Raw genomic sequence first — 27,552 nt, forward strand, 5'->3', positions numbered from 1 at the left:
AGATAAAATGCAAAAAGAAAAAAGTTTTGTTTTAATTTTGCTATTTAATTTTCTGGATTTAACAAGATCTTAACACCTTATATGTTAGAATATATATCCAGAAATTTCATCCCTCTGTTAAATTTCATTAACCAATTCCTTCATATCTCTCTCTCTCTCTTTCTGTCTGTCTGTCTGTCTGTCTCTCTCTCTCTCTCTCTCTCTTCTCTCTCTCTCTCTCTCTCTCTCTCATACTTTGTAAAATGTTCATCTGATCTATCCTCTTTTTTTAAGTGAGCACAAAACCTTTTCTGATTTCTTGTTAAAATTTAATGATAATTGTTTTTTCAATTATCTCAAAGAAAAGAATACTACACAATCCCTTTCATTTGAGCAATATCTAATATTCTATAAATTTTAAATTTCTAATTAGTCTCAGTGGTATTATTTAGAAACTTGAGTAGTTTATAATTAAATGTGCTTTAGCTTGGTGCAACTTTTTATCATTTACTTACCAGCTAAGCAGAATATAGGCTGAATAATTTTTATAAGAATTCTTTTCATAGCTTAAGTAAGAAGTGCAGTAGTTAAGGATTTAAAGACCACAAACCTCAAAGTTGAGTTGTGATGCGGATCTTAAGACACAACTCTGTTTCTTCTCTATCAGATTGGCTGACAAACAGGTTCCACTATAATTTCACAGTTGTTAGTATTAGATAGGTATTCACTTACTCTCTTACTTGTTTCAGTCATTTGACTGTGGCCATGCTAGAGCACCGCCTTTTGCTGAGCAAATCGACCCCAAGACTTATTCTTTGTAAGCCTAGTACTTATTCTATCGGTCTCTTTTGCTGAACCGCTAAGTTACGGGGACATAAACACACCAGCATCGGTTGTCAAGCGATGTTGGGGGAACAAACACAGACACACAAACACATACATATATATACATATATACGACAGGCCTCTTTCAGTTTCCGTCTACCAAATCCACTCACAAGGCTTTGGTTGGCCCAAGGATATAGTAGAAGACACTTGCCCAAAGTGCCATGCAGTGGGAATGAACCCGGAACCATGTGGTTGTTAAGCAAGCTACTTACCACACAGCCACTCCTACGCCTTATATATAAACTGAGCAAATGTCTGAAAATCATGTGAAACACAATGGTTGAAGTTAAGACACTATGCTTCTGATCAAATGAGTGCAAGTTCAAATCTGACTCGAGTCCATTCTGCTGTACTTTGCTAATCTAACTACTTTCATAATTGGTTTAACTGGCCAACCTTTCACAATTGTAAAAGTAATCACTTGAAATATTCTACCTGTTTAGATTTGCTTTGTTTCATTATTTAAAATTATTCACCTTCACAGCCGAATCTACAAAAGTTTATCTAAAGGTATAGATGTAAATTAATTTTATGTCACCTGTTTTGACTTGTGAAGAATACTTATCAGTAAAATTTGACAGAAATTATTTCAAGTAATGTACACTTGTGATGAACATTATGCATTGTATTAGTTGACATATGTTTATGATTTAAAACAAAAGATTAAACTGAAACTGCTCAAAGATTTATAGACATTCTCTGTTTATGTATTAAAAGAACATTCTTAAGTTGAAGATTTTCTGTTTCTTTTTTGTTAGAATTACTTTTGCAAACCAATAGAAAAGTGGGCTGGGATTGCAGACCGTTCTTGAATTTTTTTACAATGAATTATTGAAAATAGTGACAGTATTGTAAATTAATGTATTGGGAATATATTTTGTCCAAGTTGTGATGTGTGACAGTAGTGACCAAAGAAGATATTAAAAAAAAAAAAGACAATGATAAAAAATATGGCTTTCTTATATGGTTAACATTGCCATCAAGTTTTGCGAATGGAAAACTGACAAATTAAGCTTGGTTACAGCCAGGTCTTATGAGAAAGTATTTTTACAGGGTTTTTACACTTGCATGCATGCACACAGGCACAGGCACACACACACACACATGACTAAATATAAATGAGTTAGTAAAGAACAGTTATGTAGAAGTGGTTTCAAGTTTGATCAGTGTCATTGAAAACCTGCTTCTGTATTTGTGTTGGGACTAATTACGTTTGTTAATTACAAGGATGGGCTTAGCTGAAGCAATGGAAATATAAGGTGGATATTAGGTTTCTATTTTGACACAGACTGGAGCCAGTGAAATTTTGGTGTCACAACTGATTTTGATATCAGTTGATACAAAGGATCTTTTCGGTTTGGATGGTAGTTTTTAACATAATTTGTAGGTAACTAAAAAATTTTAAACTTCGTATACTGGTAGAATGTGTTTATAAAACATCTTTTTCTCTTGGCTTTATTGAGAAAATTCTATAGTTTATAAGATATTTGTTGTTTTTTTCCTTCAATTTCTGCAATTTCAACCAATCAATGACGTCCATTGAGGTAAAAAAAACAACATTCTGTGCTGTATGAATATGTCCCTCGTTTAAGAAACCGATTGGGTTTATTTACATTTGTGAAGAAAGAAAGATACCCTTCCCCCACCTCTAACCCTAGAAAAAACTGCTGTTCAAACCGAAAAGATCAGATACAAAATCCAAAATTACTTAGTTTGAACAATACGACCACAATTTACATACATGTTAGCTACTACTCTACTGAATATACTGAAGTGTTAATGTATAATAAACTGGTTTTTGCGGTAGTTACACAATAAGATATTCTTTAGAAATGTGATTTGATGCAGAGAAAAATTTATGTGTGACATTGTTTTGTAAGAGAGATAGATTTGTAATACAGATCCATAGTGTAATTAAGGTGAGAAATAGCCTTACTGATTTGGACAGGAAATGACCTAATATTTTAACTAAAAGTTAAAATATGGTCGATTGATTAGAAGTAGGACCATTACTCTTTTACTTGTTTCAGTCATTTGACTGCGGAGCACCGTCTTTAGTCAAGCAACTCGACCCCGGGACTTATTCTTTTTGTAAGCCCAGTACTTATTCTATCGGACTTTTTGCCAAACCGCTAAGTGACAGGGACGTAAACACACCAGCATCGGTTGTCAAGCAATGCTAGGGGAACAAACACACACACATACATATATATATATATATACATATATACGACAGGCTTCTTTCAGTTTCCGTCTACCAAATCCACTCACAAGGTATTGGTCAGCCCGGGGCTATAGCAGAAGACACTTGTCCAAGATGCCACGCAGTGGGACTGAACCCAGAACCATGTGGTTGGTTAGCAAGCCACTTACCACACAGCTACTCCTGCGCACTCCATTGCAACATAGAATTATATTAGTGGATCATGGTAAATGATAGAACAAGTCCATCATCACTGCACCATATGGAAGTATTAGCGAATGAATCACACATTAATATTATTCACCGGATAATTAGAATAGTTTAGTGAATGGCATACTTAATGGTCAGAACATATAATTGTATAGAAGATGATAAAAGGAAGAAATATTAATCAATAATTAATGATACTTTTTTTGCATTGTCAGATTAGTTGTATTATTTATTATCTCTTGTCTACGTCTTTATTGAACAAACTTATGGAGACTGTTTTGATTTATGAGACAACAGCTGGAATGTCTTAAAACTAGTAGACAGACATTGATCTAATCATTCATTCCATTACTATTGCTATCTACAGATTGATCTGCTACTGTATCTTGTTCACCACTCACAGTAGACGCAACCAGTGCTCTTTTATCCGACATGGGATCTCCTCTCTAACCCTGGCTTAAAAATAAAGGATATTTTAATACTGCTCTTTATCTCCTGTCTCCCTGTGATTTCTGCTTTGGCATCTAGAATTTCCTTCCTATCCTCCTCTGTATGAGCATGTTCCAGTGTTTGACCTTTTCTGTATCTGCATTTAAGAGCATGTGTGTGTGTGTGTGCATATCGCCCTCCCTTACTTTCTCTACCACTTCCTTCTTTCTTTTTTTCCACAGTTTTGTGTGCATTACTTAATTGTGTGCTCTTTGTATTCTTCACTCTTGTCATGACTCTTTCTCTCACTCGACCTTCTTCTTTTCTGTTTTTCTATTGCCTCTACCATTCACAAAGGTCTCTACGGTTCTTCAGTCTCTTTCTTCTTCTGTCTTCTATTTTTTTCCCTTTTGTTCTTTCCTGTATTTTATATGATGACCTTTAGCTCTACAGACAACCTCCATCCTCTCTACCTGTTTGCAAGCAGCTCCTCTCCCTCTGTCTGTCTCTCTCTCATTCACTCTCTCTCCCTATATATATATATATATACATATATATATATATACTCATACATACAGACAGACACACACATATACACACATATGTACATAAACATATATATATATACACACATACAAACATGTATGTATGTATATGTGTATGTATATATATATATATACACACACATACATATATACTCATGTATATGTATATATAAATTCCTCTTTATAATTATATACACATGTATATATATAAATACATATATATATATATATATATATATATATATATATGTGTGTGTGTATATATACATATATATATATTAATTAATAACAATAAAATGGCAACAAAAGAACGAAACCTCGATATTATGAACATAGAGAATCTATATATATAGTATAAGACAATCAGCAAGTTGTCATAAGAGAACTCAGAGTTTCAAATGCCAGAGCTAAAAGCTTGGAATTTTTCAGAGCATGTGTGTGTGTGTGTGTGTGTGTGTGTGTGTGTGCATATTATCCTCAGCCCATCTGTAAATTGAGTTCAACTCCTGCTGCAGATATGCAACATTTCTGGGGTTCTCTGTTTTCTGCAAGACTTTCGTATCATCTGCATAGCTTGCCAGAGTGGCTATCCGGGTTCTTGAGGGCATATCTGAGAGGGCCTCTATAAAAAGCAGTGGTCCCAAGACAGTGCCTTGTGGAACACCGCACACTATTTGTATTTTCATAGAGGTGGCTCCATTAGCCACTACTGCCTGACTTCTGTCTTTCAGAAAGTCATGTAACCACTCTCCAAGTTTTCCAGCTATGCCGAGGTCATGCAGTTTGTGGCATATCATACCATAATCCACTTTGTCAAAAGCTTTTGCAAAATCAAGGTATATTACATCCACATTTGAGTTGTTGAGTAACTGCCTCCACACCCAGTCATAATGTTGTAAGAGCTGGGTCAGGCAGCTCCTACCAGGTCGAAAGCCATGCTGGGTATCACTCAGCAAGTTATTTTCTTCAAGGAATGCGATTAGTTTCCCTCTGACTATCCGTTCCATGATTTTGCTGGTGTGTGAAGTAAGTATATATATATATACTTATATATATATACTTACTACTATATATATATATATATATATATATATATATATATATATATACAGACAATACATACGTACAAATACCTTTCAGTTCATTTTTTTATTTGCCGTTTCTTATCACCCTTTCCCCCTTCAATTTTATGCATTCTTTCCAAGACAATTTCTCTGTACAAGTAACTTTCACCCTTTGCTGCCGTCGGCATGATATTATTGCCAGGGTTTTCAGGCAGAAGCTGACTAAGCTAATTGATTTAATCAAAAAAGAGCAGGTTTTTGGGCCTGTTAACTGCCACACATACACACACACACATATATATATATATAATATATATACACACACACACATAATATATCTCCTGTTTAGGCGCTGGCATGGCTGTGTGGTTAGGGAGCTTGCTTCCTAGCTACATGGTTTCGGGTTCAGTCCCACTGCGTGGCACTTTGGGTAGGTGTCTTCTGCTATAGCCCCGAGCCGACCGAAGCTTTGTGATTGAATTTGGTAGGCGGGAGTTACTGCGATGTGTGTATATGTGCATATAGCTGCTTAGTGCCTCTCCGAAAGAGAGAGAGAGAGAGGGAACCTTCCAAGTGATATAATTTGTCAATATTGAATGGGTGCTCACTTTTGTGTATCTGTGGTTACAGAGTAAAGATCTGCAAAATGTGGGAACTAAAAAATCATACACCCAAACTCATTGAAGCTAAGTATATTAAAGATGTTCACTATTTGTCATCATGTACATTGGTACAAAATTTAGAATGGCCTTTATGTTCCTAGAAACGATTTAAAGATCACAGTGATAATGCAACTAGTTTTTGGTTTAATGTATGTCTTAAGTTCTAATTACAAAGTGAACAGAAGAGAATTCATCATCATCGTTTAACTTCCATTTTCCATGCTAGCATGGGTTGGACGGTTCGACCGGGGTCTGGGAAGCCAGGAGGCTGCACCAGGCTCCAGTCTGATCTGGCAGTGTTTCTACAGCTGGATGCCCTTCTTAACGTCAACCACTCCGTGAGTGTAGTGGGTGCTTTTTACATGCCAGGGGAGGCTGGCAGCGGCCACGATCGGATGGTGCTTTTTACGTGCCACCGGCACAGAAGCCAGTCAAGCCGGCGCTGGCATCAGCCACATTCGGATTGTGCTTTTTACAGTTGTAAACATAAAAGAGATGTGTATGTGTGTTAGAAAATTTTTGAAGTTTGATTAAAATTCTTTATTGGACAATGTGAGCTGTAATGAAATCACAAGTCACACAGACATCAATCTCTAATTAAATATATAAATTTTCAACTGCCATTGAGAGAGCATGAGACTTGTTGAACTTGTAAATTATTTGTGAATAAAATATTTAGTGTTTCAGCTATAGAGGAATGGGTAATAGATACCAATTACGTCTTTCAGATGCTGCACAATTCTTGTATACAGTAATCCCTCACTGCATCATGGTTCACCTATCATGGTTTATTTAGGCTTATATCGATTCCTCTGTGGTAGTGTTTTGTATTTATAATACAATAAATATCATTATCATCATCGTTTAACGTCCGCTTTCCATGCTAGCATGGGTTGGACGATTTTGACTGAGGGCTTGCGAGCCAGATGGCTGCACCAGGCTCCAATCTTGATCTGGCAGAGTTTCTACAGCTAGATGCCCTTCCTAATGCCAACCACTCCGAGAGTGTAGTGGGTGGTGCTTTTTACGTGCCACCGGCACGGGGGCCAGTCAGGCGGCACTGGCAACGACCTCGCTCGAATCTTTTTACACGTGCCACCGGCACAGGTGCCAGTGAAGCGACGTTAGTAACGATCACACTCGAATGGTGCCCTTTTACGTGCCACGGGTACGGAAGCTAGTTGGGTGCTCTGGCAACAATCACGCTCGGATGGTGCTCATTATAAAAATTAGTTTTAAAAAAAAGTACAGTACTTCGTGGATTTTCACCTATTTTGGAACGTAACACCAGCGATGGATGAGGGATTACTGTATTAGAATTTCTATATACTTCAATACATGTAAAACTTCAAGTATTTTTTTCTTCTGTTGACTTTTTCTGCTTTTTTTCTTCTTAGGTTGTCAGTTATTTTTTTTACAGTTCTGTCAAAAGAATATTGTTTTATTTCAGACTTATGCATCCTTTATCTTTATCTTTATTTATTTTTCTTTGATGGGCTTCACCATCCTATTCCTGTTGCATGTTATTTCATTGCAGCATTACATGGTATTCCCCAAACCCAGGCGGTGGCAAAACCAGCTGTGGCAGCAGTGGCTCAAGTCAGGAGACTGTCTACCACTATTCTAATGGGTAAGACAGTTGGTTCCATAATAGTACCTGTCCAACATAAACATCTTACAGTCTTGCTGCTAGTAATAGTTTGTGCTGTTGTGTTAGTAACATTGTTAAATCTAGACTTTTGTAGGTTTTTCAATATGGATCTAGAGTTATGTTGTCACGTATTCAAAGTATTTAAACCTATTATTTTATTTTGTTGCAAATGGCTACAAGTTAAGCAGAGAGTTAATCTAGATGTAAAAGTGTTCTTGGAATAAACCACACACAATGAAACTGTAACTGTTCGTTATCTATGGCAAGAATGCATGTACCTCTGAGATCAGTGAAGAAGCTCTTTGACTATTGAATACTGAAATCTTGGACTAGATTCAAGTCTGAAATTCTTGATAAAATAGCATCATATAAACATTGGGTATTTTTGTTCTTAATTTGTACATTATAACGATAATAAAGTTATAAATTATTGATATTGTTTAATTACATTGATTAGAAGGTTAAAAAATAACCTTTGCAGTAATATTTTGCTGTTGTTGAGCCTATGAGGGAACCTCTTTACAGCTGGTTTACTTGCTAGAAATAACAGCCAAATTTTCCCTCAAATCACACCTATTGTTTTAAACAGGAAGGGCACATTGAATAATGTAGTCCTCAGTAACCCTTATAGACAGGATGGTCACAGCTGGAATGCCATTAGTCGTAGGTCTGCTCAATCAAAGTTGACCTCATGTTTTGTTACACACTGACTTAATATATGCGTTTTTAATTAGTAGTCTTCAAAAATGTTTTTAATTCATTCCTTTTAATATGTCTTTCTCTACTACTATTTGCTGATATTGTTGCTGCAAGATTTTTGTGCCAAACCTCTCTCCCTCACATAAAATTTTCATATATGATACTGTATTTTCATATAAGCTGCTTAGCTGAAACATATTACATTGCGTGTAGAAGAGATTCATCATCATCAACGTCCGTTTTCCGCGCTAGCACGGGTTGGACGGTTCGACCGAGGTCTGGGAAGCCAGGGGCTGCACCAGGCTCCAGTCTGATCTGGCAGTGCTTCCACAGCTGGATGCCCTTCCTAATGCCAACCACTCCGCGAGTGTAGTGGGTGCTGTTTACGTGCCACCTGCACAGGTGCCAGGGGGGTCTGGCATTGGCCACGATCGGTTGGTGCTTTTTATGTGCCACCGGCACAGAAGCCAGTCGAGGCGGTGCTGGCATCGGCCACATTCAGATGGTGCTTTTTATGTGCCACCGGCACAGAAGCCAGTCGAGGCGGGGCTGGCATCGGCCACGTTCGGATGGTGCTTTTTATGTGCCACCGGCACAGAAGCCTGTCGAGGCGGCGCTGGCAACGGCCATGTTCGGATGGTGCTTTTGAGCTGAACATCATAATTTAGCTTCAAGTTTATTTTATTATATTTATTTAAATTTTTTAGATTTTACATTAACCCTTTCATTACCAACCCAGCCGAAACCGCCTCTGGCTCTGTAGTACAAATGTCTTGTTTTCTTAAGTTTTGAATTAAAATCTTCCACCAAACCTTAGTCACAATTTATGTTCCTAACACTAGCTGAATGGTAACTAAGTTATTTTACTAAATTCTTTGTCACATTTAAAATAATTGAAAGAAACACAGAGCATCTCAAAATAAATACGGTAATGAAAGGGTTAACTGAATATTTCTTCTATTTAGACTCCTAAGGATTTTGTGTGTGTATATTATATATACACTTATAGTGTAACATTTGTAAATGTGAACATTTCAGCTAGATTTCTGTTGTTTTTTTTTTGTCTATAAGAAATCCTGGCTAACTGAGTTTGTGGGATACCTATCTTCTGAGGGTTGGCACTTCATCTCTTATTACCAGCACTGTATATTCTCTTTGGCCAAAATATATGGTTCTCACATGATCCTATCCATTCAGCTGAAAGTGGATACTTTAGAGTAAAAAGAACTCACTGTCGTTAGAAGTGGCAGCACTAAAATTGACGTTACTCATTAGTTTGTAGTGTTGAGTTCGGCTGTTTTTATTGGAGAAGCCAGAAAGCAGTGGATCTTATCTTGAATCTTGAAGTCATTCGAGCTAAAAGTAGAGTAATTTAGTCAGTCATCTGATAGGCCTAATCAACTAAAAAAAAAAGGAAGTGATTTTTGTTTTTGAATATACAAGTTTAGTTATCACTTCGTATCTGTTCACTCTGTCATCATTTCTATTTTTATTGTGTTTCTGAGGACACTGACCTGAGTTGAATGGTTATATTACAATAGTAGTGAGCTTTAGCGAAATCAAGATTGTCTCCTGAGGTTTTAGGTTGTTGCTTTGTTTTTTGAGAGGACTTTTTTTCTTATCTACAGGCAATAAAAAGAATATATCAATATATTGCATAAAATGGCTGATGTTATTTAACTCCAGATTTGTCCTTATTGAGCAGGCCTGTAATCAGAGCATTTCAGCCGTGACCATCCCATCTTATTTTCAAGATAATGTAATTAGGATTATACTTCAACTAAAATAAAAAAGGAAGTGTTTTTTGTTTTTGAATATACAAGTTTAGTTATCACTTCGTATCTGTTCACTCTGTCATCATTTCTATTTTTATTGTTTCTGAGGACCCTGACCTGAGTTGAATAGTTGTATTACAATAGTAATGTAAGATAATGTAATTAGGATTATACTGTCTGTTCTATTCTTCCCTTAAGATGAGCGTGTGCTATTTGAGAGAGATCTGGTTATTTTCTTAACCTATGTGGTTGCTCAATTTGCAGGAGCAACCACATAGATTTTCTTAATTTTTTCTTTCAGTTTTTTGGTAGGTATTGAAATAAGGAGCACTAAAAACTTACCTTGAATATGTTGAGTGTAAGGTAGTCAGCAGTGATTTGATGTCATGGTTATTTAGTATTTCTAACAAACCCACTAAAAATATATAAAACTGATGAAAAAAAATAATGGTTGGCAGTTTTCTGAGTGTCTGAGAAAGTAGTTCATATGATGCCATATGACCATAATTATGGGAGTGATTCCATACAATAGAGCTGGTATAAAGAAAATAATATTTAATCTCAAGGATTGTCACGCTCATTTTTCTTTCCATATTTCTAAAGTATTAATTGCATATAGGTGTAGGAGTGGCTGTGTGGTAAGTATCTTGTTTACCAACCACATGGTTCCGGGTTCAGTCCCACTGCGTGGCATCTTGGGCAAGTGTCTTCTACTAAAGCCTCGGGCCGACCAATGCCTTGTGAGTGGATTTGGTAGACGGAAACTGAAAGAAGCCTGTCGTATATATGTATATATATATGTGTGCATGTATATGTTTGTGTGTCTGTGTTTGTCCCCCCAACATCACTTGACAACCGATGCTGGTGTGTTTACGTCACCGTAACTTAGCAGTTCGGCAAAAGAGACCGATAGAATATGTACTAGGCTTACAAAGAATAAGTCCTGGGGTCGATTTGCTTGACTAAAGGCGGTGCTCCAGCATGGCCACAGTCAAATGACTGAAACAAGTAAAAGAGTAGACTATGTCTGTTCTTTTCTTTTCCCTTTTGAATGCATGTCCAGTGTTTTAAATCAAAATTTTAAAAAGTCAATTTAATAGTCTAATTATTTGGTCATTTTATCACAATATCAAAAATGTTATACAGATATTATCACAGAACATTTTTGTTATAATTTCTGGTGGAATTTATCTTTTGTCAATTCTGTATTCTCTCTTCCTACTTATTTTTAGAGCTTCAGTTTCATTGAAGTTATGTTTCTATTACTTAGGCCGCCAAAACAAATGACTAATTTAGCTTACATTCTCTGGGTTTGATTTTAATTTCAAGTTTTTTAGATGTTTTTGTTCTAATTTTGGATGGGAGTTAAACTGTTTGGGAAAATATCAAAGAACATGAGAGAATAGATTCTGTTTAAATTCAGTTTTTGCATCTTACGTTCTTCTTGCAACAGACAGAATTTACAGATTTACACTTCATCATCATCATCATCATCATCATCGTTTAACGTCCGCTTTCCATGCTAGCATGGATTGGACGGTTCGACCGGGGTCTGGGAAGCCTGGAGGCTACACCAGGCTCCAGTCTGATCTGGCAGGGCTTCTACAGCTGGATGCCCTTCCTAACGCCAACCACTCCGTGAGTGTAGTGGATGCTCTTTACGTGCCACATCAAAATATAAACAAGTAGCTTAACACAATATTTCAATGTCTGTATGCAATAAGATGTATTACATGATGTGGACACAAGATGTTTTGGCATGACTATTTTGCTGCTGCTGATTCGATGGTGACTTATCTGACATGTCATTTCAATATATTTGTGAGCATCTAGTTATGAACGTGTAATGTCTGTATCTGTATGTGTGTAATTTCTATGCACATTCATTGTGTGTGTGTGTTTATCTCCCATACTAAAACAGACTGAATGTCCAAACAGCCACACCCAGTCTTCTCACTCCGACATGATGTGGGTATATTGTAATTTGAAATTATCAGTTTAGAATTAATTTTTCTTTCATGATCAGGTATAATTCTACAAGTATCATTTTAAATTATAGTTCTATTCTATAGGAAGGGCGTTAGGAAGGGGATCCAGCTGTAGAAACTCTGCCAAACCAAGATTGGAGCCTGGTGCAGCCATCTGGTTCGCCAGCCCTCAGTTAAAATTGTCCAACCCATGCTAGCATGGAAAGCGGATATTAAACGATGATGATGATGATGATGATTCTAATTATGGCATTTAACTTGGTTTGTAATGTAAACCACTTCTATAACACTTGCCATATTTTATATACCTGTAAAAATGAATTTAATGGGAATTTTTTTGTTTTTATTTTTTACAATAATTTCTTTTCATTTATCCAAATATTATTGATATGATTATTGCATAATTTCATCATCATCGTCGTCATTTAACATCCGCTTTCCATGCTGATATGGGTTGGACGATTTTGACTGAGGGATGGCAAGCCAGAAGGCTGCTCCAGGCTCCAATCTGATCTGGCAAAGTTTCTACAGCTGGATGCCCTTTCTAATGCCAACCACTCTGAGAGTGTAGTGGGTGCTTTTTACGTGCCACCAGCTTGGGATTGCTATTTCTGCTACAACTGTTCTAGTCTGTAATTATAACTTTCATAATCTATTTATTGTTCTTCTCAACTCTTAATTAAAGAAGTTTTTAATTGTAATATATTTTAAGAAGTTAAAATACATTTTTAATGATAATAAAAGAATAGGATGTACCACTGACATTCAAAATTGCTGATTATTAATTAATTGGCTTTGCTTTATTAGCCAATACCAGTAAATTAGAGGCTAATTATTTATAATGTAACTAAGTATTGTCACATGAAAATTCATAGTGTAATTAATTGCACGTGGTATGTTATAATATTTCATAATTAATCACTATTGCAGAGTTACTGTTTAAGAGTGTATGAAAGAATTAGGTTAATTTTACCAAGGTTTCTACATTTTATTGCCATTGAACCATGAAGTTCACTGATGCAACCCTCAGTATACAATACATTCTACACCTACATGTAGGACTCATACTTGTTCAATCATTGGGTGACCATAAAATCAACATATTTAGTCTTAGCCTAAAATAGAAGAGGAAAGGATAAGCACAAAAAGTAACACATAGTGTAGCTATAAGTATATTAGTAATTAGCTTTCTATTCATCCTCTTGTGCTCACAAGTTATGGAGTTGTGACTCAAGCCAAAGCAGGATGGTATAGTAGTGGCAAGCTGGCAGAAACGGTAGCATGCCGGGTGAAATGCGTAGCCGTATTTCGTTATGTTCTGAGTTCAAATTCCACTGAGGTCGACTTTGCCTTTCATCCTTTCGGGAGTCGATAAATTAAGTACCAGTTACGCACTGGGGTCGATGTAATCGACTTAATCCATTTGTCTGTCCTTGTTTGTCCCCTCTGTGTTTAGCCCTTTGTGGGTAATAAAGAAATAGGTATAGTAGTGGATCCCTGAGAGGGGTGGAATTCCTGGCTTGGTTAGAAAGGAATTCATTGATTGGTTGTTCCTCTTTTGAATGGGAGTGGGCAGGTAGCTTCATTTTTCCATCACCTAATATACTTATGTAAGCACAGGAAATATATTTTTCTACATAGCACACACAAAATAGACAAATTTGGGATCCAGCTAAAGTGAATCCATTATAGTCTGGCAGCTAACAAAATAGTAGTGCAGAATAGCTTGTTGAGTGAGGATTTGTGTGTGTGTTGAATTTGCCTCCTTGCATGGTCAAACTTATGTATATTATGCTTTTCTCTCTTGATATGGAAACATTGCAGAAAGTATCATTTACTTCTCTATTCTTCAAAAAATTTTCCATGAAAATTCACTTTCTGCAATATTATACAGGAGGATAAAAAGCTAAAACTTTCAGGATCTTTTTGGTTTGAATGGTAGTTTTTCTGGTGGTGTCATATGAAATTGTCACCCATAATTATGACCCTAGTATTGATCTATTGCATTTCAATCTGTTTTAGGGTTAGGGGTGGGAGGAAGGGTATCTTTTTTTTCTTCAGAAATGTAAATAAACCCAATCTGTTTCTTAAACGAGGGACATATTCATATGGCACAGAATGTTTTTCACCTCAATAGATATCAGTGATTGGTTGAAATTGCAGAAATTGAAGAAGAAAAAAACAACAAATATATTACAAACTATAGAATTTTCTCAAGAAAGCCAAGAAAAAAAGATGTTTTATAAACACATTCTACGAAGTTTAAAAGTGTTTAGTTATGTGGAAATTATTTTAAAAAACTGCTATTCAAACCAAAAAGATCTAACTTTCACAACATCTAATCATCTTAAAAATGTTCTATACTGATGGATTGTCAAAAGAAATTGGTAAAATGAAGAGGAAAACCACAGATGCTGGATATTCATCAATAACACAAACTACTTTAAACTGAAATACAAGAAAGGAAAAACAGATAAAGGACATCAACAATTGTCAATGATACATTATTTGGTTCAAGAAATTACCACTGTTGACATGCAGTCATATCCTGTTGTGTTTGAGTTGTAATTTTCAAACTTACTTATAAAGATTACTTCCAGCTACAATATCCCAAACCAAAAATACGATTCTGAGAATGGCATTCTTGATGTCGCCTTACTATCGTTACCAACATCGCCTTACTGGCACCTGTGCTGGTGGCATGTGTAAAACTGGTGGCACGTAAAAAGCACCCACTACACTCTCAGAGTGGTTGGCATTAGGAAGGGCATCCAGCTGTAGAAACTCTGCCAAATCAAGACTGGAGCCTGGTGCAGCCGTCTGGTTCACCAGCCCTCAGTCAAAATCGTCCAACCCATGCTAGCATGGAAAGTGGACGTTAAACAATGATGATGATGATATATATATGTATATATATATTCTTTTACACATTTCAGCCATTTGACTGTGGCCATGCTGGATTTTAGCTGAAGAAATCAACCCCAGGACTTATTCTTTGTAAACCTAGTACTTATTTTATTGGCCTCTTTTGCCGAACCACTGAGTTATGAGGACATAAACACACCAACATAACAATATTGATCATCTGCTAATTAATTGGTGTAGCCCTTTTAATAATGTTTAGCATTGGAAATCCTTTTACTTATAACCATAGGCTTTTGATTGTATCTGTTAGTGATGTGTTCTTCTCTGAATCCCCTATATTTAACAGGAATCTCATCTCTTGAATCATTGCTTTTAAAATAGAAGCTAGGAGCTATTAGTAAAGTGGGGGGGAATTGTTGTTGCTTGGCATCTCGATTGGTCTTAGCGTCAGTTAGTAGCCAAGTAGTTATAAGTAGGTTGAAATTATCCCCCATGTCCAACATCAAGATATAGGATGTTCTTAAACTGGGAAAGTTATTATGTTATGCTTATAATTTATTCAGCTTTGTGTAGCACTAATATTTGTTTCAATATACAGAGCTGGAGAATACAAAGGTGACCCATTTCAATGGGAGGTTGGCATTATCGAGAATTTTTAGTCGTAAAAAGCACCTTTTTTGATTTTTGCAGACCCAGCAAGCCATAACACTGAAACAATGGACATTAAAATAGTTTTCAAAAGAAAATGTATCTCCAAGAGAACATCCAGATCTAACTCTGCTTATCTTCTGTAGTTTTCTGGTTTATTTATATATTTATTTTTATATATATTTCTGGTTTATTTATATATTTATTTATCTATTTTGATATTTTTATTGTATTTGTTTTAGAATTTATTCCCAGATACAGATTTTTCATTGATGACAATATTCCTTTATTAATTTTATATAATAGATAAGTATTTAATTGACAATTTTATTTTTATTGTATTTTAGTTCAGATGCTCTCCAACAAAATGAAATTCGTGAATTTGAAAGGAATGAAGAAAGATTTCGATTCTTGAAGGTATACATTCCTCTTATTTGCTTTCATTCTCGCAGATATATTTATCATATTTATTCATATTAATGGAACCCATGGAAATTCTTTGGAATTAAGAGGACCTATTTAAGAAAGAAAGGATGATTTGCATTTTTATTGCATTCATAGTTTAGCTTTCTTTAAATATTCTTGCTGTTTGTCTACATCATACCCTCAAAAAGTATCTTTTTTTTTAAACACTTTACTTTTTTTTAATTACATTTTTTACTGTTATGCACAAGATCTGCCATGAAATTTTTTTCAATTTGAAAATATTTATTTCAAAATCAGAATCTTAGTTAACTGAAACACAGCATTTTAAATTTTCATGAAGTAAAAAAATTTTAAAACTCCATCCAGTGTTCTGTATATTAATTTCACGAAACATATAATGAACATTTAATATAATATATTATCAATACAATAGGGCAGCAAGATGGCGGAATTGTTAACACACCAGACAAAATGCTTAGTGGCATTTTGAGATCTTTTCGGTTTGAACAGTAGTTTTTTCTAGCGGTGTCATATGAAATTGTCACCCATAATTATGACCCTAATATCGATCTATTGCATTTCAATGTTTTAGGGTTAGGGTTAGGGTTGGGTGGAAGGGTATCTTTTTTTCTTCACAAGTGTAAATAAACCCAATCTGTTTCTTAAACGAGGGACATATTCATACGGCACAGAATGTTTTCACCTCAATAGACGTCATTGATTGGTTGAAATTGCAGAAATTGAAGAGAAAAAAAAACAACAAATATCTTACAAACTATAGAATCTTCTCAATAAAGCCAAGAGAAAAAGTATGTTTTATAAACACATTCTACCAGTATATGAAGTTTAAAATTTTTTAGTTATGTGGAAATTATTTTAAAAAACTGCCGTCCAAACCGAAAAGATCCACATTTTGTCCATCTTTATTTTCTGAGTTCAAATTCCGCCAAGGTCTTCTTTACCTTTCATCCTTTTGAGGACAATAAAATAAGTACCAGTTGGGCACTGGGGTTGATGTAATCAACTTCCCTAGCCCCATGAAATTTCTGGCTTTGTACCAAAATGTGAAACCAACATATTATCAATATATTAGTAAAAATGCAACACTATTACCCATCAGTTGACTTCTACAATAGATACAAAAAAAAGTATGTACTATACAGGAGTGGCTGTGTGGTAAGTAGCTTGCTTACCAACCACATAGTACTGGGTTCAGTCCCACTGCTTGGCACCTTGGGCAAGTGTCTTCTACTATAGCCTTGGGCCAACCAAAGAGTGGATTTAGTTGATGGAAACTGGAAGAAGCCTGTTGTATGTATGTATGTGTATGTGTTGGATCTTTCCTTTTCCTATGTTTCTGACGAAGAGCTCTGCTCGAAACGTTAAACCCTCCTTCTTTCCTGAGCGTCCAATAACACTATACTTGTTCCACGTCCTCGCGTTGTTGTGTTTTCTCTTTGTGTTTTCATGTTTGGATTAACCTTATATATATACAGGTAAATAGTGTAGGTAAATAGTTCAGGTGCGAACATTACAATTCTGAAATTTAGTAACGATTTAATAATTGTTATTGACAGCTCCTGTAATTACTTTATAAAATGAGCATTCAACTTCTTTTGATACTGTTAACCTTTACATTCTGTTGACTTGTCTCCATGGGGGGCATTGTTGATCTGTTTTGATCAGTCATTAGAGAAAATTTTCTTCATCTGATTTTTTTGGTGTAAAATGTGGTAATGTCTTATGGAATAGTGCTGGTACCTGTACTAAATATCACTTGCTCTCATTCAGTGCACAATATTTTGTTAAATGGTTGACCCAGATAGACAATCACATTTCTATAAGGAATTTACATCAATAATTACGGATAATTCTTTTGTGGGGAGAAAAAAATAATTTCAATTTAAAAAAATGTTTGTATACTTTATATACCGTTTTCACAAGTTAAGGCCAAATTAGTAACATATTTTTTAAACATTCCATTATTGAAGAGTAGGAAGTATTTCTTGACATACTGCATGTACATGCAAGCAAATATGCTATACTTAAAAAAATAAAAATAAAATACACACATAGGCGCAGGAGTGGCTGTGTGGTAAGTAGCCTGCTTACCAACTGCATGGTTCTGGGTTCAGTCCCACTGCGTGGCACCTTGGGCAAGTGTCTTCTTCTATAGCCTCAGGCCGACCAAAGCCTTGTGAGTGGATTTGGTAGACGGAAACTGAAAGAAGCCTGTTGTATATATGTATATATATATGTGTGCGTGTATGTTTGTGTGTCTGTGTTTGTCCCCCTAGCGTTGCTTGACAACCGATGCTGGTGTGTTTATGTCCCCGTCACTTAGTGGTTCGGCAAAAGAGACCGATAGAATAAGTACTGCACTTACAAAGAATAAGTTCCGGGGTCGATTTGCTCGACTAAAGGCGTTGCTCCAGCATGGTCACAGTCAAATGACTGAAACAAGTAAAAGAGTAAAATACTGTACATATGCACACACACACACACACAAATAGATAATCATCATCATCATAATGACCACTTTTCAATCCTGGCTTTTCTCCAAACATTTTCATTCTGTATCATTCCTTCTGTGAGTCCCAATATTCTAAAATCTCTCGTAACCGTCCCTAAGTCTTCTTCAATCTCTTTTACTGCCTGTAGTTTCCACCACTAACTTCACCAACTGTACATTATCCATTTATGTTACATCCCTATACCAACCATCACAATCTTATTCAAGTGGAAGATGCACGGGTACAATAAACACTAAAAATGTACAGAAAATAGATTCCATCGACTACCAGTTGGGTAAGCTAGAGGTAGTTGATAGCTTCCTTTATTTAGGCGACCAAGTCAGTAGCGGAGGTGGATGTTCTGAGAGCATAGCTGCGAGAATAAAAACGGTGGAATTTGAACTCAGAACATAAAGATGGACAAAATGCCTCCAAGTATTTTGCCTGGTGTGTTAACAATTCCGCCATCTTGCTGCTCTATTGTATTGATAATATATTATATTAAATGTTCGTTATATTTAGAGTCAACATAATTTATGTCCCATGAGAGACATGATTAGAATTTTTAGGTTGTAGGCGTAGATGTGGCTGTGTGGTAAGTAGCTTGCTTACTAACCACATGGTTCCGGGTTCAGTCCCACTGCATGGCATCTTGGGCAAGTGTCTTCTACTATAGCCTCGGGCTGACCAACAAAGCCTTGTGACTGGATTTGGTAGACGGAAACTGAAAGAAGCCCGTCTATATATGTATATATATATGTATGTGTATGTCTGTGTTTGTCCACCCCCACCCAACCCCAACATCGCTTGACAACCGATGGTGGTGTATTTACATCCCTGTAACCTAGCGGTTCGGTAAAAGGGACCGATAAAAGTCCTGGGGTCGATTTGCATGACTAAAGGCGGTGCTTCAGCATGGCCACAGTCAAATGACTGAAACAAGTAAAAGAGTTGTGTCTTTTTCAGGTTTGCTTGTGGATACAGATGGAATTTGTATGTGATCTAAACCGTATCCACTCCCAATCAGTGTACCATGATATTCATGTCTGTCAAATGTATTTAAGATCCAGAAATGATCTGTTACTACTCTGCTCTAGACGCAAAATATTTTTATTTTCTTAGTTGCAGGCAGTAAAATAAGATATTGGTTGAGGACTAACATTATTTTAATTACTAACTACAGAAGACCACCCTTGATACAGTTTTAAAGACTCAAACAAATTCAATTTGTCTATATCTAATTTTTGTTTGTTTTAAATATTTAAACATTTTTTTCTACCCAACTTTTGAAACTTTTTATTTACAGTGGGGCTCAATAGCTTTGAAGAACATGCAGATTATACCCCCAGGTTCTGGAATTGTACATCAAGTGAATTTAGAATATCTCGCAAGGGTTGTTTTTAGCAGTAATGGTATGCTGTATCCTGATTCCGTAGTTGGGACTGATTCTCATACCACTATGGTGAACGGCCTTGGTGTAGTAGGCTGGGGTAAGTTTATAACTAAAATTTTATAATTGTTACGCAGTATATTATATGATCTTTGTTGTTCTTATTCTTTGGATGGTGTTTGATTTTTTTTTCTTTTGTTCAAATGTTTTCTTTTTGCTTTCTTTTTGATCCCTTGCCATAATATTTGTAACAATCTCAGTTGGTTTGTTGGGAAAAAGTTGACTGACTATTATCTCAGATCTTTTCGGTTTCAACGGCAGTTTTTTCTAGCGGTGTCATGAAATTGTCACCCATAATTATGACCCTAGAATCGATCTATTGCATTTCAATCTGTTTTAGGGTTAGGGGTGGGGGAAGGGTATCTTTTTTTTCTTCACAAATGTAAATAAACCCAATCTGTTTCTTAAACGAGGGACATATTCATACGGCACAGAATGCTTTTTAACTCAATAGATGTCACTGATTGGTTGAAATTGCAGAAAGTGAAGAAAAAAAATAGCAAATATCTTACAAACTATAGAATTTTCTCAATAAAGCCAAGAGAAAAAGATGTTTTATAAACACATTCTACCAGTATACGAAGTTTAAAAGTGTTTAGTTACCTAGAAATTATGTTAAAAACTGCCGTTCAAACCGAAAATATCCTTATCTCTTCTCTCCAAAGCTGTATCCAGTACCAGTTAGTATTACATCAACTACTGGAGGTGTTTCATACAGGTCATACAGATAGCCTTGGGATATTTCTGAGAGTCCATCACACATTCAGTTACATCTACTGGTGGATTGAAGAGCAGAAGTATCTGAATTCACTCTTGAATGACTTCCCACAACTGCAAAGGATGTCATGAAATTCTTAGTGTGTTCATTACTTGTGCTGGCTTTTACTTCAGTCGGCAGAAATTCTCTTGACTATTCTTGACCGCAAATCTATTTCACCTTTGACCTCTCTATAGCAGAAAAGTAGGTGACTGATGCAACCCTCATAGATATGTTGTTTTATATCCCCAACCCTGCCAAATTATTCACTCTCAGTTCTACAGAACAACACTGCCTCCAACACTTGGAAACAGTTATAAACCATCCACTAACTAAGAGTTCTACACATCATTTTGATGCTTACAAAATAACCATAAAGGAAAGTAAAAATTGTCCGATGGCATCACTTTGTCTACAACAATTCAGTGCAACACCAGTGCAGAATCACCTCCCTCCAACAAGTCATCCTAACAAGACGTCTGTGTTGGCTGGGTCATGCCCTCCATTGTCAGCCAGGAGAATTCATCTATGAAGCAATTGCCCCAGCTCCCCTTCAGGGTTGGCGAAAGCGATGTGGTGGACAACGAAAAACCTGGCTGATGACAGTCAAGGCTGATCTGGAACCCAACCTAGGCCCCCATATCTACAGCGTTCGTTGCTAGAATAAAGAGTGGTTGTAGATCACACGGTCGTTAGCCTCAAATTGCCAGGTCTGGTCGGCGTTTGTGAGAGATGCAGCATTGAGGATGAATGAAGCCAGCTCAGCCCACCCAGGGTGAATGCTGTAAGAAGAAGAAGAAAGTAAAAATTGCTCTTAAATCACATGACCTTCAAAACTTTCTGAGGAATCAATCTTTAAAAGTATCATTTCTATTGATAAAGCCTCTACATTTGCTGTCCATTTTGCTTCCAATTCTACATTGCTTACACATAAAATCTCTCTTGAAATCCCTTCACCAAACTCAGCTGTTTTATCATGTTCACTTAGACTCCAAGTTAGGAAGCTTTACTGGTCAACAAGGCAACTAGTCGCGACTATGTGTATTAGTTTGGTGAAAATAACAGCTAGCTCGGCATTTCCCTCTCTACAAACATCTATACTAAACTCTGTAAACATACAACAGTATATGTTACTTTGCTTTCAACGTTTGAATGGTGGTGGAATCATAAACTGTTACATCATCATTTTTTTTTCTCTTTTGTCGTTGACTGTCACTACAGTTTCCACACAACCATATTTAGAAAAGTTCTTTCCTACATCATCCTCAAGTCTTTTTTTTTTTAATAACTAACCTAAAAGTATTGTTATTGCTCTTGATATCAGCATGTCTTGTATGAAAACCTCCTGGCTAAGTTATTCCCCATCTCTTGAGTCAAAAGTTTACTGTCAGACTATCATAACATTTGTATCAACCTATCTGGGCAGTGTGATCAGTTGTTAATGAAGGTTAGAAAGTGATGTGAACAGTAAACTTGGTAAAGCAGGAATTGTATTCCACTGCATGTGCTGCATTTGGACAACAATAAGCATCACTACTGTCATGAAAATTCAATAACATACTGCAGGAGTTCTTCCAACGGTTCTATATGTCAGTTAAGGTGGCCATGGTGCTTGATGGTGAACATTTTCAGAGTCATTTACTGAAGAAATTCTTACTTATTAGAAATTTTTCTGCAAAGTAAATTTCAGTAAATTGCAAAACATTGTGGTGCTGCAACAGTTGTACCTGACAGGTGACATTTGGTGCAGCAGATTGTGTCTGTCTCTCAGTGCCAAAGACCTAAGCTTAAGTGTACATCATAGCTGAAATAATTGTTTTTATTTTGTGTGTGTGTGCAGATGAGGGGTTAAGTGATGAAATTAACTCCATTACTTGACTGGTAGAAACTTGGTTAAACCGGGAGAGGTGGAAAATAAAGTTGACCTTGGTGGAATCAACCTGATACTCGACTGGTACTTTATTTTATTGGCTCCAGGTGGTATGTAAAGCACAGGTAAGCTTGGTGGGATTTAAACACAAAACTTAAAGAGCCATAATAAGTACTGCAAGGCATTTTGTTTAACATTCTAATAATTCTACCAATCCATAATAATTGCATTTCGAAATATTAGAGTAAAATATAAATTAATTCTGCCAAAATATAATTTCATCATAAACTGAAATATAATAGTCTCTCTTTTCTCTTTTACTTGTTTCAGTCATTTGACTGCGGCCATGCTGGAGCACCGCCTTTTTTTTTTAGTCGAGCAAATTGACCCCAGGACTTATTCTTTGTGAGCCTAGTACTTATACTATTGGTCTCTTTTGCTGAACCGCTAAGTTACGGCGACGTAAACACACCAGCATCGGTTGTCAAGCGATGTTGGGGGGACAAACACAGACACACATATATGCATACATGTACATATATACGACTGGCTTCTCTCAGTTTCCGTCTACCAAATCCACTCACAAGGCTTTGGTCGGCCCGAGGTTATAGTAGAAGACACTTGCCCAAGGTGCCACACAGTGGGACTGAACCCAGAACCATGTGGTTGGTAAACATGCTACATACCACACAGCCACTCCTGCGCCTATAATAGCATCACTTTTCATAATCCTCTCTACTTCGTCAGTCATTGAATGGCCATAACCTTGTTATTCTCTTTTACAATGTCTTAAAAACCGCTTTAAATCCTCTAAATTTAATATCTTCTTCTGTATCACATTCTCCTTAGAATAGATCCCATTTGTTTTATCTGATTTCTTTGCAGATGTGGAAACTCTCCAATTCCTATTATTCAGCTTTTAATGGTATATCGGTTTACCTCAAGTACTAAAAGAACTGTTTGTTGGGCCATGCTTGTCCATACATCCAGCTATTGTGCTATAAACGGCTGCACTCACTAAGTTTACTGAGCAATTTCCTGGAATTCACAATTTCAGTTCATTGAGATTTCAGCCTGTAGTGCTTGTGGAATTCAAACACTTAAAAGTGTCAGAGCACAATTAGCTTGTTAAGGCTACTGCTGTATTGCTTTAAGTAGTGTAGAATTTATACTTCACATTTGTAGTGTTTATCAGCACACACATAGACACATAATATACAAGAATGTGGTTGACGGTGGCTTCAAACTTTCAGCCAGGTAAACCATCATCGGGCTGCAATTTGACAATGGCTTAGCTGGCTGAAACTTTGAAGTCACTATCAACAACATTCTTGTATACTCTTACTCTTTTACTCTTTTACTTGTTTCAGTCATTTGACTGCGGCCATGCTGGAGCACCGCCTTTAGTCGACCAAATCGACCCCAGGACTTATTCTTTGTAAGCCCAGTACTTATTCTATCGGTCTCTTTTGCCGAACCGCTAAGTGACGGGGATGTAAACACACCAGCATCGGTTGTCAAGCAATGCTAGGGGGACAAACACACAAACACATACACACACATACATATATATCTCTCTCTATATAAACGGCAGTTTGTCTGTGTGTGTTTCTGTGTGTCTGTTTGGTTGTACCCTCACCCTGACCACGGCTTTCAACCGATTCTGATGAAACTTGACACACACATAGCCCAATGTCATAATTCAAAACTAACGCAGCGAAAAATTTGAAAAGTTCCCCCAGTTCTGAAAAAAAATCGATAAATTCGACATGGGGTCGAGAATCAGAAACACAAACCACAGACTGTCTAGGGGACGCAACTCGACCTTTTTAACTCTCAAAAAAAAATTTACCATAGTTTTTTTTCCATTTTTTTTCTATTTTTTGGCTATAACTCTCTAAAAATGCTTTATAGTTATTTCCCTTACAAACCTGAGCAACGCCAGGCGATACTGCTAGTATATACATATATATACGACAGGCTTCTTTCAGTTTCCATCTATCAAATCCACTCACAAGGCATTGGTCGGCCCGGGGCTATAGCAGAAGACACTTGCCCAAGATGCCACGCAGTGGGACTGAACCCGGAACCATGTGGTTGGTTAGCAAGCTACTTACCACACAGCCACTCCTGCGTGTATGAATAATAAATTTGTATCTACAAAATTATAGAGTGTATTCATCATCATCATCATCATCATCATCATCGTTTAACGTCCGCTTTCCGCGCTAGCACGGGTTGGACGGTTCGACCGGGTCTGGGAAGCCAGGGGCCGCTCCAGGCTCCAGTCTGAATCTGGCAGAGTTTCTACGGCTGGATGCCCTTCCTAACGCCAACCACTCCGTGAGTGGATTGGGTGCTTTTTACGTGCCACCTGCACAGGGGCCGGAGGGTCCGGCATCGTCACGATCGGTTCGAGCATTTTAACGTGTCAGCGGCACGGGGGCAACGAGGTCCGGGGTACTTTGGGGATCCAGGGTACTTTGGGGATCCGGGGTACTTAGAATGGGTAGGGGGTATGTGGAATTGCTGCAGAAAGCAGCCCGGGTCTTTGTAGTCACAGCATATCTCCAGAGATCTCGGTCCTTCGCCATTGCCTCAGTGAGGCCCAATGCTCTGAGGTCATGCTTGACCACCTCATCCCATGTCTTCCTGGGTCTACCTCTCCCCCTGATACCTTCAACTGTTTGGGAGTGGCACTTCTTCACACATCTCTCTTCATCCATCCGCAGCACATGACCATACCATCGCAAGCGTCGCTCTTGCATACCACATCTGATGCTTCTTATATCCAGCATTTCTCTCAGGATACTTACACTCTGTTTTGCGTGCACACTGACACTACACATCCAGCGGATCATGCTAGCTTCCTTTCTTTCAAGTCTACGCATGTCTTCTGCAGTCACAGCCCATGTTTCATTACCGTGAAGCATGGCAGTTCGCACACATGTATCATACAATCTACCTTTTTCTCTGAGGGAGAGACCTTTTGTTGCCAGTAGGGATAGGAGCTTTCTGAACTTTGCCCAGGCTATTCGTATTCTAGTGGTGATACTCTCTGTGCATCCACCTCCGCTACTAACTTGGTCACCCAGGTAGCGGAAACTATCAACGACTTCTAGTTTCTCTCCCTGGAGTGTGATGGAATCTGTTTTCTGAGTGTCTGTTGTGTCTATTGTCCCTGTGCATCTGCCGCACATGAAAGCTATCTTATCTGTTAATTTCCCTTTAATGTTGCTGCACCTCTTATGTGTCCATAACTTACATTGGGTGCATCTTATGGAGTTTCTACCTGTACCTTTCCTACAGGTTGAGCAGGGCCACCTACCCGAGGGGATGTGTGCTGAGTACCTCTTGCTGCTTACTAATACTTTGGTCTTTGCTACATTTATTCTAAGGCCCTTTGATTCCAACCCTTGCTTCCACACCCGAAATTTCTCTTCTAGTTCCGGTAGTGATTCTGCTATGAGAGCTAGGTCATCAGCATAGAGGAGCTCCCAGGGGCATCCCGTTTTGAATTCCTCTGTTATTGCCTGAAGGTCTATGATGAATAAAAGGGGACTGAGGGCTGAGCCCTGGTGCACACCTACTTCTACCCGGAATTCTTCACTATATTCGTTGCCAATCCTAACCTTGCTGACAGCCTCTCTGTATAGAGCCTGTACAGCCCTTATTAGCCTTTCTTCAATCTCCAGTTTCCGCATCGACCACCAGATAAGGGAACGGGGAACCCTGTCAAAGGCTTTCTCCAAGTCTACAAAAGCTATGTAGAGGGGTTTATCTTTAGCTAGGTACTTCTCCTGCAGTTGTCGGACCAGGAATATAGCATCAGTGGTGCTTCTACCTGGTACAAAACCGAACTGCATTTCATCTAAACAAATTCTCTCCCTAATGAGATTGGTTATGACCTTCTCTGAGACCTTCATCACCTGGTCCAACAGTTTGATACCTCTGTAGTTATTTCTATCTAGAGCATCACCCTTACCCTTGTAGCAGTTGACTATGGTGCTGCTGCACCAGTCATTGGGTATGACTCCATTGTGAACTACCTGGTTTACAATGCGGGTGACTATGGCATAGCCCACATAGCCAGCTGTTTTAAGCATCTCAGCAGTGATTCCTGATAGGCCAGGGGCTTTGCCTGGTTTCATATCCTTAATTGCCTTATCTACAAGGGAGCTGTCTATTCGGGTAGCTGGTCCCTCTACTGGGTCAACATTTGGCAGGCTCTCCTCCCATTCATTCTCCTCCTTCAGCAGTCTTTCATAATGGCTTCTCCAAGCCTCTTTCTTTTCACTAGTAGTAAAAGCAAGTGCCCCATCATCCATGCGGACACATTTCTCTCCTATAACATCGCTATTTTCTCTGACACACTGTCTGGCAATCCGAAATACTTCAGCTCTTTGATCCTCGCGACGCTGGACATTGGCAAACTTCTTCTTTTCTGCTACATCTTTGGCAATGTATACCTGCCGCCCAGCCTCCCTTTTGGCTATCTGGTACAGTTCCCTGCTGCCCCCATCCTTCCAGGCTTTCCAGGCCCGTCTCTTTTCACAGATGGCTTTATCTACTGCACTATTCCACCACCACGATATATATATATATAATAATGATATTAGGGAGTATAACTCCAAACTTACAGGGAAAAATCAGATTTAGTATTAAATCAAATTTCACAGTATAAATATATAAAATATGAATTAGAGATAAAACCACTATTATGCAACTCAAACAGTGATAGACATAAACCAATACATAAATAACAAATAATATAAATATAATTAATATAGTATATAATATATATATATATAATTTTTTTTTCCAAAAAGTATAAAAAGAATGATAAATATAATATAATATAATAAGTAATAATATATTAAGTAAAATAATAAGTAAAAACACATTATACTTATATTATATTTATCATTCT

General features: G+C 37.3%; 1 protein-coding gene across 3 annotated transcripts in view; it reads left to right on the forward strand.

The window, feature by feature from the left end:
• Positions 1-27,552, forward strand: part of LOC115219730 (cytoplasmic aconitate hydratase) — an 85,356-nt gene that overhangs the window by 29,491 nt on the left and 28,313 nt on the right. For 2 of the 3 annotated variants that reach the window (XM_029789951.2, XM_029789950.2), the window contains exons 5-7: positions 7,518-7,610; positions 15,954-16,023; positions 19,852-20,035. In XM_029789951.2, coding sequence (XP_029645811.1) covers positions 7,518-7,610; positions 15,954-16,023; positions 19,852-20,035 — 347 coding nt within the window. The remainder of the gene's footprint in view (positions 1-7,517; positions 7,611-15,953; positions 16,024-19,851; positions 20,036-27,552) is intronic. The other variant, XM_029789952.2, reaches the window with a different exon arrangement.

The sequence above is a fragment of the Octopus sinensis genome, linkage group LG15 (assembly GCF_006345805.1).
Source record: "Octopus sinensis linkage group LG15, ASM634580v1, whole genome shotgun sequence".
NCBI lineage: Eukaryota > Metazoa > Mollusca > Cephalopoda > Octopoda > Octopodidae > Octopus > Octopus sinensis.